This window comes from Hordeum vulgare, chromosome 7H (genome assembly GCF_904849725.1).
Source record: "Hordeum vulgare subsp. vulgare chromosome 7H, MorexV3_pseudomolecules_assembly, whole genome shotgun sequence".
In the NCBI taxonomy this organism is placed as follows: domain Eukaryota; kingdom Viridiplantae; phylum Streptophyta; class Magnoliopsida; order Poales; family Poaceae; genus Hordeum; species Hordeum vulgare.
Window position 1 is genome coordinate 97,799,753 of NC_058524.1, and position 12,621 is coordinate 97,812,373.

At 44.5% G+C, this 12,621-nt stretch overlaps 1 protein-coding gene and 1 long non-coding RNA gene across 2 annotated transcripts; one reads left to right on the forward strand and one right to left on the reverse strand.

The window, feature by feature from the left end:
* Nucleotides 1-1,564: 1,564 nt before the first annotated feature.
* Nucleotides 1,565-5,066, forward strand: LOC123408962. Its single transcript, XR_006612814.1, has 2 exons — nucleotides 1,565-4,904; nucleotides 4,997-5,066. It is a non-coding gene; the product is annotated as an uncharacterized LOC123408962 (long non-coding RNA).
* A 930-nt stretch (nucleotides 5,067-5,996) lies between these two features.
* Nucleotides 5,997-10,449, reverse strand: LOC123408390. Its single transcript, XM_045101509.1, has 3 exons — nucleotides 10,286-10,449; nucleotides 8,204-9,102; nucleotides 5,997-6,246 (listed from the first exon to the last, which is right to left on the reverse strand). Exons 1-2 carry the CDS (start codon nucleotides 10,447-10,449, stop codon nucleotides 8,205-8,207), a joined length of 1,062 nt encoding a protein of 353 aa, XP_044957444.1. The 3' UTR covers nucleotides 5,997-6,246; nucleotide 8,204.
* Nucleotides 10,450-12,621: the final 2,172 nt, after the last annotated feature.

Genomic DNA, 12,621 nt, shown 5'->3' on the forward strand with positions numbered 1-12,621 from the left:
CAAGGAGATGTTTTGTGGAAATGTGAGAGAGATGAGAGAATTTCTTTTAGTTTTTTTAGATAGAGAAACAAATGTTAAAATTTGCATGTGCTTTGCCTTTTTTGTTGCATAATGAGATTAGATGAGATGAGTCCCCGACGATCCTCGGAGGAGTCCTCGACGATCGCCGGTGAGGAGTCCGACACGATCGTCGGAGGAGTCCCCAACGATCGCCGGTGAGGAGTCCCTCACGATCGTTGAAGGAGTCCCCGACGGTCGTTAGAGGAGTCCCCGGACAAACACCGGTGAAGATTCCCCGACGATCGTCGGTGCGGAGTCACCGACGGTCGTTAGAGGAGTCCCTGACGGTCGTCAGAGGAGTCCCCGACAATCGCCGGTGAGGAGTCCCTGATGATCGCCGGTGAGGAGTCTCCGAGGATCGTCGAAGGAGTCCCCAACGATCGCCGACAAGGAGACCCCGACGATCATCAGAGGAGTCCCCAACGGGCGTTGGAGGAGTCCCCGACGATTGCCGATGAAGAGTTTCCGACGATTGCCGATGAGGAGTCCCGACGATTGTGGAGGAGTCCCCGACGATCGTAGGAGGAGTGTACTCTCCTGAAAGTATAACCCCGATAACTTCGACAAAAGGGGGGATGTCATGAGCCCCCCGTTAAATGACAATACTGAAATGTTTCCCTCTCCCCAAGTTAATTAAAACGTTTCCCTTTTCTTATTTTCCTTAATTTTGCACATTGTTCTTAATTTGCAGATACTATGGATCCAATACACGGCAGAGACGAATATCAGGAAGACATGATGCATGGTGTCATTCGCGGGGATGATTTTATTGTTGGCGATGTCACCAATCAGTTTCTGAATGAGTCTTGCGATGAAGATGAGTCTCAACACAGGAGGTAGAAGCTCCGGTGAGGTAGACGCCCACACCTCGGGCGAGGGAGGACTCAGCGGCTCCGATGAGGGAGAAGCCGACGGTTCCAGCGTGGTGCATATATAAATTAATCATGTGTTGTCTATATACATATACTAACGCTCTTTATTCTTTTAGCCCTCCGGATCGAGTAAAACTTCAGTACGGACGAAACAAGGCCCAACTAAGAAGATGGATGACGGTGAGAGGTACAGGATCGAAAGAGTCTCAGAAGGCGGGCAACCGATTGCTCCCACAGATGTAAAGAAGAAATTTGTGAAGGCATGTGGAGTTGTTATTAGGGACCACATCCCTATCACTACTCGAGAATGGCTTAAGCCAAGGACGAAAGGAGTCTCATATGTCGTCACAGTAGCCAAAGAAAACCTTTGAAGAAAGCTCATGCTTCATTTCACCTTGCCGGCGCCAGAGGTGGATCCAGATGAGGAGGAGCCAAATAAGGAGAAAATGAAGAGGCGAAAAGAGGCCCCAAAGAAAAAAGTCAAGGAGTTGGCTCTTAAGAAGATGGTCGATCTATTCAGGGGCTCGAAGAAAAGATTGCACCAGGATTTTATCTTGCAAGATAAGACTCCAGATTTTGATAACGGCTATGAGAAGATAAAAGACTGCTGAACCGAATTTGTGGCGTACAAGAAATTGGAGGACGTCTTAAAAAAGTCTGCAACAAATAAAAGGAATGCACGCATGAAGAAGTACCACCATATTATGGGGCTTGCTCGCTACGCCTGTAACATGGCTATGGCCAAAAAAGCTAAAAATTAAGAGAAAATCTATATTACAACGTGCGCACCGTCGCGCTCAAGTGCGGCGGGTTGCGATCGCGCGCGGACCTCCGGGGCGCCCGTTATCCGTCATGTTACATGGAAAAATTGTGCATATGTCGGGTGCTACACTCGCATTTTGATGTAAGCTATAGTGACGTGATGTTACACTAGCACGTCCTGTTCTTTTTTTATATTGACGTGATGTTACATCGGCGTTTTGCTGTGCGCTACAGTGCGCTACGTGATGTTACGTCCTGTTTTTTTCAACTAGCACATCCTGGTTTTTCTCTCCCACACACATCTGAAATGAGTTAAGTTTAATTACCAGGTTTCATTAGTGATCAGTTACCTACTAGTATATGGCAACTAAGCATGTTTTATTCTGGCAACAGCTAAGCTGTATTTTTGGGCACCTAGGTTTGAAAACATGCAACCAAGTACACATAATCTGAGAGTTAAGTGTTTTCCAAGTTTTGGCAACTAAGTAGTTGTGTAATTTCTCTAAGAATGTTTGAATATGACAACTAAAACACTTTGTAATATGACAACTAGGTATTTGTAAATTTGACATCTAATTTTAAAAAACAGGTATATAACTGAGTACCTACAATCTCACAGCTAGTGTTTTCCAAATTTTGCCAACTAAGTAGTTGTGTAATTTTCTAAATATGTTTGAATATGACAACTAATCACTTTGTAATATGACAACTAAGTACATGTAAATTTGACATCTAATTTTTATGAACAGGAAACTAAGTACTTACAATCTGACAATTAAGATGTTTAAATTTTGGCAACTAAGTAGTTCGTAATTTTGGGAACTGACATTTTAAACTTGACTACTTGTAACGTAGTAAGTAAGAAGTTTAAACCTGGCAACCAAGAACAACTTACCAGTTTAGGGTCAAGGAGAAAAAATAATGATATTTGATAGTTGCATGCAACGTTCAAGGATGGATTTGAGGACCCTATTCCTTTGTATTGCAACACATGACACTAGTTTACTGTCGGTCCCGTGACTTTTTGGAGTATGCATGCCTGCGTTGCATCTTTGCGACAGTCTGCCACTGCATGTAGCTTCTTTTTGTATTCTATGAGCTCGCAGCGAGACACGCTATCGCAAGTGATTATTCATTAGTAGCCGCCGCACGGCAAGACAAGGATGCGGTGCCCCTATGTAGTCAAATCCAAAAATTAAAAAGAAATTGGACTGTAAAAATACAGAGGCCCAAAAAAGAATGATATCTAAAAAAGGCCACAACCCATGAAATAGAAAGGCCGAATTGTAGGGCTTGGCTCGTGTAGCTGAGCAAAATTGGTAGGAAAAAAAATATAAATTGGTTGAATTAATGGGCTCAGCCCATATAGATACCAAACTGGATCGGACTGACTCTTATCAATGACCCTTTCATTTAGTTGTAATTTTGCCACATCAGCTTGCCATGTCGGATCCGACATGGTCTCGCAGGGTGTGAGTGACCAAAACAATTGTTCATAGAGCCTACGACTTTTTGTTTTGGTCGTTAATTTTCATTAAAGATGGCCAGTTTTTGATCAACTGTTTTTTGTCATAAAAAGGTCGCAAATGAAAAACAATGACCATTTTGTGACCAATATTGATGGCCGCAAGTTAGCATATTTCTTATAGTAAAAAATTGCACACCCAATGTCTACCCAGTACACACCTAGGCACAATTGCATCTACTTTATGGAAGAACATCATAATATTGAAAGAAGATCTAGCAGCCAAGCAAGAACTTGTGCAGAAGAAAGAAGTTTGGGCATAGAAGGTGGAGGATTCACAGTTCTTGGATTTTCAGATCTTTAGGCAGAAATTCCTTCTGTTTAGGCCATGGATCTGTAGTTTCTTATTAACACCGTGGGTAGAGATGGGAAAGAGCCCTTTCGTGGTGAAGAAGACAAGGTGGGGCGTTTGGCGTGGGAAGGGTCGTGCAGGAAAAAAAAAAGATAGGCAGGATCACGTGGGGGAGGACCAGGTAAGGGCGGCTGGCATACGACGAGGCTGGGCGGCTGGTAGGGTGGCTCACGCGCGTGCCTCCCCCTTTCCTTTGGTGGATGCGCAGGGGGTGGCATGTATTTCTTTTTTTTATCGTCTGCCTTGGATCGCTAGCCAGCAAACGACTGCTCGTCCTTTATTTTAAGACAAACTACACAATAATTGCACTGGTTATCGAAAGTTTCTATCAATAATAATAATAATAATAATTAATAGAAAGTCTATTCATCACCTCTGTGCGGAATAAGTTATTCTTCACTCGAGGTAATTTTACGGTCGTTTCATAAATAAATTATATTTTAAATTCAAATAGTTACATTCATATTGATTTACACATAACCCAGAAAAAATGCATTTTATACATATTTTACACTATGTTTTTACATCTGTAATTTTACATAACAAAAAAGATTTTACGGTCATTATATATTTTCTTACGTTCTTTTTTTTACGGATTAAATAAAATAAAATAAACGAAACATAAAATTAGTATGCATTTATATTAAAATAGGGGGGGTGAAAAATAACTATTCCTCACCCAGGTGAGGAATAGTCAATCCCTAGTAATTAATACATATATATATATATATCATATAACAATAATAATAATGATAATAATAATAATAATAAAGCACGGAGTACTTCTCCTCGCGACAGTTTTGTAAAAAAAACTAATGTTTTGTGTAATAAATCCTCGATCCTTTTTTAGTGGATTACGAGAAAACTTTTTAATTTTACAAAACGAAATCCATTAATCTTTCTCGGGCCCAAACCGGGCCGCGCCGCTGCGCGTAGCTCCCTCCTGCCCTCGCTCCCCTAGCGCCCGCAAGCCGCCTTGCCAGCGACTCCACACCTTCGCCACGCCCTGCCGCCGACACCTTCCCTGCCGGACCTCTGGCCGCTCCGCCGCCTCACCCCTTTCCCTTCTCGCTGTCGGTCCCCTCTCACCTCTGTCCCTCTTTCTCGCTGGAAAAGGACCTCCATGGCACCACCGACCCTCAATCTCGCTGGATCTGGCCGCCTCCATGCCATATCCACCAAAATTGGAACCACCCTGGCCAGATCCGCCCGACCCCCGGTGTCGTCACCATTGAAGCGCCGCCCCGCTCGACCTATAGCATCACCTTCCACCGGCAGCACTTGGAGAACCTCATCTCTCTGATGTGCTCCTACAAGGTTGCATGTTCTTCTGGTAGGTGCTTTGATTGTTTTCTTCTTCCTACTTGAATATTGTGTGCCTCCCTATTTAGTGGTCAATAATCTTGCATTGTGTCTTGCAAGGAGTTCTTAAGGAAGCTCAATAGATGACTATTCTCAGTGAAGATGATACGAGAGATGTTGTTCTCAAGTAAGCTCGTGCACACCATTTTTTTGTATTTCCTTCAGAAGAAATGATTCCATTCTTGTACTCAAGACGAAGAGTGGTTGCTGCTCATTCATCTTAATTTAATATAAAGTACATGCCAAGACAGAAATATATACTTGTTACATCAAACTAATGGGCTTACATCAAACTAACAAGGTTTAACATAAATGTTGCAGGTTTGAATGGGCTTTTGCTCAAACTTACCTTCTCTTTAGGTCCTGTTTGGAACCACCCAGATTATATAATCTGGTTTTTATAATCTATTGTATTTCCAAACAGGACAGTTTATATTGTAGATTTTATAATATATTATAATCTCATAATCTGCTCTACCCCAGCTAAAATGAGATTATGGATTACAAATGATGTGTTACCCTTGTAAACTTCAAGAGAATTACGCAGTGTCACCGCCACTTTCCTATTTTTCCTTGTAAACAGAGGGCAAACATGTCATTGTACAATTTAAAAGCTGGTTTACAGTTTATATAATCTGGCCTCCAAACATGTCCACCTGGATTATTTTTATAAACCAGATTATATAATCTATGTTCATAATCCAGATTATCATAATCTATTATGGTTCCAAACAGGGCCTTAGTTGTTAAGCTCTAAGGATCACACTACTTGATTATCCTATTCCAGGATCCGTTAAGGAAGACATTACGAAATTAAGGAAGAATAACCCCAAGGCCTTTGTTTACGATCTGCGGAATAAAAATGTTTTACGAGCAGAATTCGTGGTGGCTTTTCACGTAATGTTGTTGAAATTTTTAAATATTGAAATGGTTATTTTGATGTACCGGTAGGTTTATTCCTGAAGGGATTGAGATTACCAGGATTCCGTTCGGATCCCTGCCGCGTAGCCACGAGATGGCCAACGCGGATCATGCCTGAACTGCACTCCTTTTGACATAAAAGGTTCCCGAGCCCCTCGACTAAAATCCCGACTAAATTGCAAGTTTCCCTACTTGAAATTACTGCATCTCAAGCTTCCAATCTTGCCGACTTCACCTGAGTACCGTGCGCCCGTGCTCAAGCAGAGGTACCAATTTTTAGTTTTTGTAGGTGCTTCTACATGAATCCCAAGAATGGCTTCGGGGCTTGCTGAAGACTTTCGTGCCAGACAAGCAAGAAAGTAGAGCCACCACGCTTGCCCTCCTGTAGCAGCCTTCAAAGGACCACAGAACGTGGGCTCTCTTAGTGTCAATTCATTAGATGAGCTGATCTCACATGCTAACATGAATGTAATCTTTTATCTACAATGCACAGTTATTAGTTGGATTATATCATAGACTGCAGTTAGATCATTATCATTTATGCTGCTCCTTTGAAAGTTAGACTTCAACCATAATAGCTCTGAATAGATATGCAATGGATTTGTGGGTTCACCTTCTTGGAAGGTGATCTTCTGGTGATGGTGTCATAACTGATAAATATATACATTGCTTCATATGATGGATAATTTTGGCGGCCTTCCGTGTGAGGTAGAGTTAACTGATGAGCGATTAAAAGGGGGCCTTGGTTCTCTGTCAACTGGAAACTCTGTTTGTGCACAATCTATTTCCTCTATTGAGAAGGAACTAGGTGGAGTAAGCTCTACATGCCTTAAATTGTTTAAGATCTGATGCGCTCACTTAATTTACCTAGTGGAGTAAACAGAAACTGTGTCCAGAACTACTATGCGTAATGCAACACTTTATTTATGTACTACCTCAGTGAGGGAGTGTGAATTGTGGATTCCACTACGTCTGCATTGGTTAGAACATGTTGTCTTGGTAAGAGATTACTGTCAACTCAGTGCAATGGTAAAAGCAAAGTAAGGTATTGCCTCACCCTCTTTATATTGTCTGAATTTCACTTGGTCATTGGTGCATTTACCAAAAGAAATACTTCTGATACTAAAATGCCAACTTTTTCCTTGTGAAAAATTGCAATGGCCATATCTTTCCTTTATGTTCTGTTGTTATTGATCTATTTTTTATAATTTTAATTCTTACTTTTCATTCTTTATCTCTAGGTATGCAAAGAAGCTGGATTTGTGACGAGTTTATTTGGGAGATTAGTTATGCTCAAATTTAGTAGACATTTGTTGAACATACAGTATCACATGAATCCTTCTATCAGCTTATGGGAGGAAGTTTAGCACAACGGCTAAGTTCATGATGTACTTCCACGTCGACGGGCCGAGCTCGACGGCAATCTGACACAGGTTGCGTCCACCAACAGCTCCTCCTCCAAGGACGAGGTGGGCCACATGCAAGAGACCTATGTGCAGATTTGCTGTTTCATGTCATTTATTTGCTTATTTTCTGTTTGGTCTTAATTCCTATTTTTTGTAATAGATGTTCTTGGGTGAAATTTATTAAGGACTTTGGTTTGTTTGCATACCCAGATTGTACCTAGGTGGGGTGCTACTAGCTAAAGCTTGCCGAGGCCAAAGCTGCGCGCTGGGCATTGCTAACGGCACATCAAGCTAGGCACTCGTGTTGTTATTGCTTCTGACTGTCTAAATCTGGTGAAGAATGTCAATAGTGCTGGACATGATCGTTATTCAATTGGGGCACTGGTCCAGTTAAGGCTTCAGCTGCTTCTTTTATCTCTTTCAATTGTTGTCATGTAAGTAGATTATGTAATAGGGCAGCCCCTGTCTTGGCAAAATTAGTCCAGTATGGTGCTGATGATGTGTGGGTCAATGTGGTTCCGGAGATCATCCAGGTGATCATTTGTAATGAACAGATTGTTATGAATTAATAAAGCGCTGCCTTTACCTTAAAAGGGAACAAATGGTGGTCAAAAGACAAGTCTTTTCATCTAATCTGACTTTACAAACCAAGCGCTGGAGATATATGGTGAATCAGTGTAAGAGTTCTATAGAAAATGTGGAATTTATCAGGTCCATGCATCAATTATGATTGATTGGAGGAGTACCGCATCTCATAATTATCAGGTCGAATATCTGGAGCGAAAACATGTATTATTGGCGATGTTGAGATTATCCAAAGGCAATCACTCTAATATGAAAAATCTCTCCTTTTTTTAAAATTTTGTGATCAACCAAGTCGGTCAAAATCTTGCTGCTGCTAAAATGATAATTGTATTACAAATAGGTGAATGAGATATAGTACCTCATAGGGCCTGCTCCTCAACCAAGGGCTTTCTGGGACAGAACCAGGAATACGCCATCCAGCCAGTGGTTTTGCTGCCGCCCTCCCTGTGCTCTTGTGGGTGGGGAATTCGTTTCAAATCGTTTGACCCCAAATCAAACACAATAAGCCACTCCTCATGCTTGTATGTATCGTGCTCCACAAAGTAGACACAATTTCTCCTGATGGCAGGGAACTCCTTTGCAGAGAGCGCGAGCGAGTCACCCCGGCCCAAGAAGAGCGAGTAGTCGCCGAGATCCGACACCTTGTCCTCCCGGAGGTCGAGGCGGTCTGCATCCCAATCCGGGCAGTGCACTTCTGCAAGTATCACGGCCTGGCGTGGTCCGCGATAGACGATAACGAGCAGCATCTGGTTGTTGCAGGCCACGACGTGCGGCATAGGATTCCCAGGGAAGCGTGGACACCGCGCTTGCAGAGGAGCGTAGAGGCAGATGCGCCGCAGACGCTTGGGAGGATGCTCTTGGAGATCGAAAATGTCTAGGGACATGTTGATGGTGGAGATGTAGAATCTGCTTTTGTGGAAGGCCGCGCCTTCGATCCTGCCGGTGGGGTACTCGAGCTGCATCGCCCAGCCTTCGTCCCCGGGACGCCAGAAGAAGAGCCTCTGCCCGATCTGTGCGCCGGGGATCTTCTGGCTCGCAATCGCGATCCAGCCCGGCGAGGCGAGCGGGTCTCCGGAGAGGAATACTTGGGCGACGGTTGTCAAAGTGGGCAGAGGGATCTCGGCTTTGGAGAGGGGCTCCCAGAGGATGAGCCTCGTGGGGGATCGCAGGTCGTCCGTGAGAGCGAGCCAGCCACAGGGCGTGCCGCAGCAGTAGGGGAAGCCGGCCGGGGCCGGGGCCGGGGCTGGGGCCGGTTCACTGTTTTAACTTTTTTTTTTCTAAACATGAGCACAAAATAAACCAGATTTGAAAGCATTTCACGATTTGACCCTTTTAGAAACGCCACAAGTCGTGGCGTTGCTGCCCTCTATGCAACGCCTGTCTACCATGGCGTTGCTGCCCTAAAGTGGCACGCCTGTCTACCGTGACGTTTTTTTTGCAACGCCAGTCTAAAGTGACGTTGCAGACCCACTGTGAAACGCCAACAGTGCTGTCGTTGCTGCCCAACAGTGACACGCCTGTCTACCGTGTTGTTTTTTCTTTCTTGCAACGCTAGTCTAATGTAGCGTTGCAGGCCCTTTGTGAAACGCCAACAGTGCTGGCGTTGCAGACCCACTAGGGAACGCAGTGACGACATCCAGCCATCCCACGGCATGCTGTCTGCAATGCCACATTAGACTAGCGTTTGAGTGGGTCTGCAACGCCACATTAGACTAGCATTTGAGTGGGTCTGCAACGCCTTAGACTGGCGTTTCTATGTGCGTCTGCAACGCCACGGGCTCTGGCGTTTCAAAAAAAATCAAATCGTAAAATGGTTTCAATGAAAGTTCATTCCGTGCAATACTTTTATCTCATGGATTAAAATCGTGAAAAAATCGCAAGGGCGGCAGGCCGCTAGCGGGGCGATGGACGCGCGCCAGTGGGAGCATACCTGGCGGATGTGGATTTGGTCCATGTCGGCCGGCAGACGGTCGGAGACTTCTTGAGGAGCTCTGCCGGCAGGGAGATCCAGCCGCCTCCCGCCATGTGATGCATCATCAGCCTCACTCCCATCTTCCTACTCTTTTTTATTATTCATTTATGAGATGAGACCAAAGCGGGGCCTCACTAAATCTAAAATACCGAGTCGCTTTTCCTCTCTAAATCTAAAATACCAAAGCGGGGCCTGTCTTTTTATTAGCGAAGGGGAGAGGGCGGCGCCTCTACGAAACCCAGTCCCCGACGAACTCGGGGCAGGCCATCGAATCCTTGCGCAAAGAATTGAGTCTTTTTTCTTTCTTCACGCGAGATAGGATAAAATCCTGGAAAATGAAGACAAGTCACCCTATACAATAAGAAAATTACAAACGGATCCCTGGGAAGCCCGACCAAACACAGCACTAACGTGAACTAAAGACGCGCCGCCCCACCGTTGTTGCTGCTCCATCGAACCCAACCTGACCTTGGATCCAAAGACGGGAAAGCTTCCAAATTACGGTCCATATGGACCAACACGTTAGTGAGGAAAGCAGATCGAACCACCACCATCTTCATCGCCTCCTTCACCGATAAATCGAGGGAAGCAGTCCTGAAAACACTTGTACAAAGAGACACCAAGCTCGTCATCGGCGCTGGAGCAAACGCCAATGAAGCGGGGAAGGAGCTACGGCAAAAAAAATCCTTCGCCTTGATCACTGCCGCCACCACACCTGCCAACAAGAGGAACCTAGCCTCGCTGCACCAAAGGTACGACAGTAATCTACCTCCCCGAGCCCCCACAACACCCCCACAACCTAGCTCGGGGAACGCTAGCCGACCGCGTCGTCACCATGTCTCCCAAATCGACGGCGTACCACACACACCTAGCCTCCACAGCTCGCCGGCATCTTCGAAAGACCCTGACATTTCTCTCGTTCCAGATTACACAGCACACCAGCATCTTTAGAGATGTTCCCGCCTTCCTCAGGGGGTTACGACGATCATTGTTGTGTGCCCACCATTATTTGACTGTCTCGAGACCCCTCCAAGCATTTGTTGTAGATGGTATGCCCATCCAATCATAAATCATGCTCCAGACTCTTACGGCATAGCTGTTGAAAATACGAGCAATTTACCATAGGATTTTATTAAAAGAAAAGCTAGGAAAAACATTACTATCATAAAATATATGAAACAAGACATGGAATATAAAGATGAGACGACGAAAGACATGTGCACATATCATCTAGAAGAGAACATATGTAGAGCCGTTCTATATACACAAGACATCATATGGAGTGATGAGCAGAAACAGAACATATCTAGAAGTGAAACTATAGCAGAAAGTTGCGGTAGGAACTCAGCGAAAAAGAACATGAGTACGTACTGAGTTGCAGCAGCAGTAGGATTGGTGTTGGCGTTGTCGTTGGCCATGTTACCGAAGAGGTGGCCGATGTCGGGGAAGTAGTCGTCGTCCGGGAAGAAATCGTCGGTGTCCGTGATGGAAGCCAGTAGTCGCGCTAAGCGCTTTCCAAAAACCTTATCGCCCTTCTCCCATACAGGACTCGAAGAGACGGAGTTTCAGAGGCCTACTGTCCCGACGTACGGTGCACGCCGCAAGTTGGGATGGGGAAGAACGTAGCAGCAACACAGAGAAAGGAACCGGTGGCGAGAGCAAGTTCTGATGCGTCTTCTCTAGAGAGGAGCGACCTCTCTTTTATAGGCGCAAGAGAAGGAGGCGAGAGGCGAGGCGGGCGGCCGAGGAGGAGGAGTGCTCGTGTATATCTCTCTTGTTCTCAAGCTCATACATGTGTGGAAACATCCCCCCTTATAAGGAGGTCCAACTCCCACTAAACTAGCAATGTGGGACTAAACATTTCCACCTCTTGCCTTGCACAAATGGGTTGCGTGGGCCTCTAGGATTTATTAGGAAATTTCTAAAATTATATATTGGGCTGGCCCAAAAGTAGACAAAAATTCCAGCAATCCCCCACCAGATCCCAGAGGCACACAAAATTTGCCTTTGGTTCCAAAACACTGTTTTATATACCGATACTGCAGTGAAGACTGTTAAGTTGAACTTCCATCTAGAACTCTATGCTATACTAGTAAGCAACTTGAACAGTGGACTAGGCCTTGAATTGCAAGTTTTCTGCGAATCTAGCTTCACACAGATCCTTGACCGATACTAGGCTACCATGGGACTTCCCCGCGGATGGAGCTTATGCGTCATAATTCGAGACCTTTCATGAGTATACTAGAGACCACCCTACTCTCATAGATTGCGACGTTTAACAATCCAACTCATATAGGTATGTTCTTCAAAAGATGTTATGCATGACAACATCTCTGCTTCAATAAGCCACTTAAAACATATTAAGATGTATATCAATCTGCCATGCAGTTTAGGAAAGTATTGCATCTTCATGGAGTGGTATTATCAATGATAAGGATACTTTCCTCTCAGTTGACCAACAACTTGTCTTCCACATCTAATTCACGGGATCTCCGATCACAAATAATAGGTTACCACTGTGAACAACTCAAATTGTGGGTCTCATACCCATCTCCCTTGATGCATTATCTAGCACATTACGTGATAGACCCTTAGTAAAAGGGTCTGCCAGATTTTTAGATGTTTGGATATAATCCAATGCAATAACTCCGGAGTTTCTCATTTTCCTGACAGATTTTAACCTTCTCTGAACGTGTCTTGATGACTTCATGTTATCCTTTGAGCTGCTCACTTTCGTGATCACAGTTTGATGTCGCAGTTCATAAGGATACCCGGTACAGGTTTGTTGACAACCGACAAGTCAC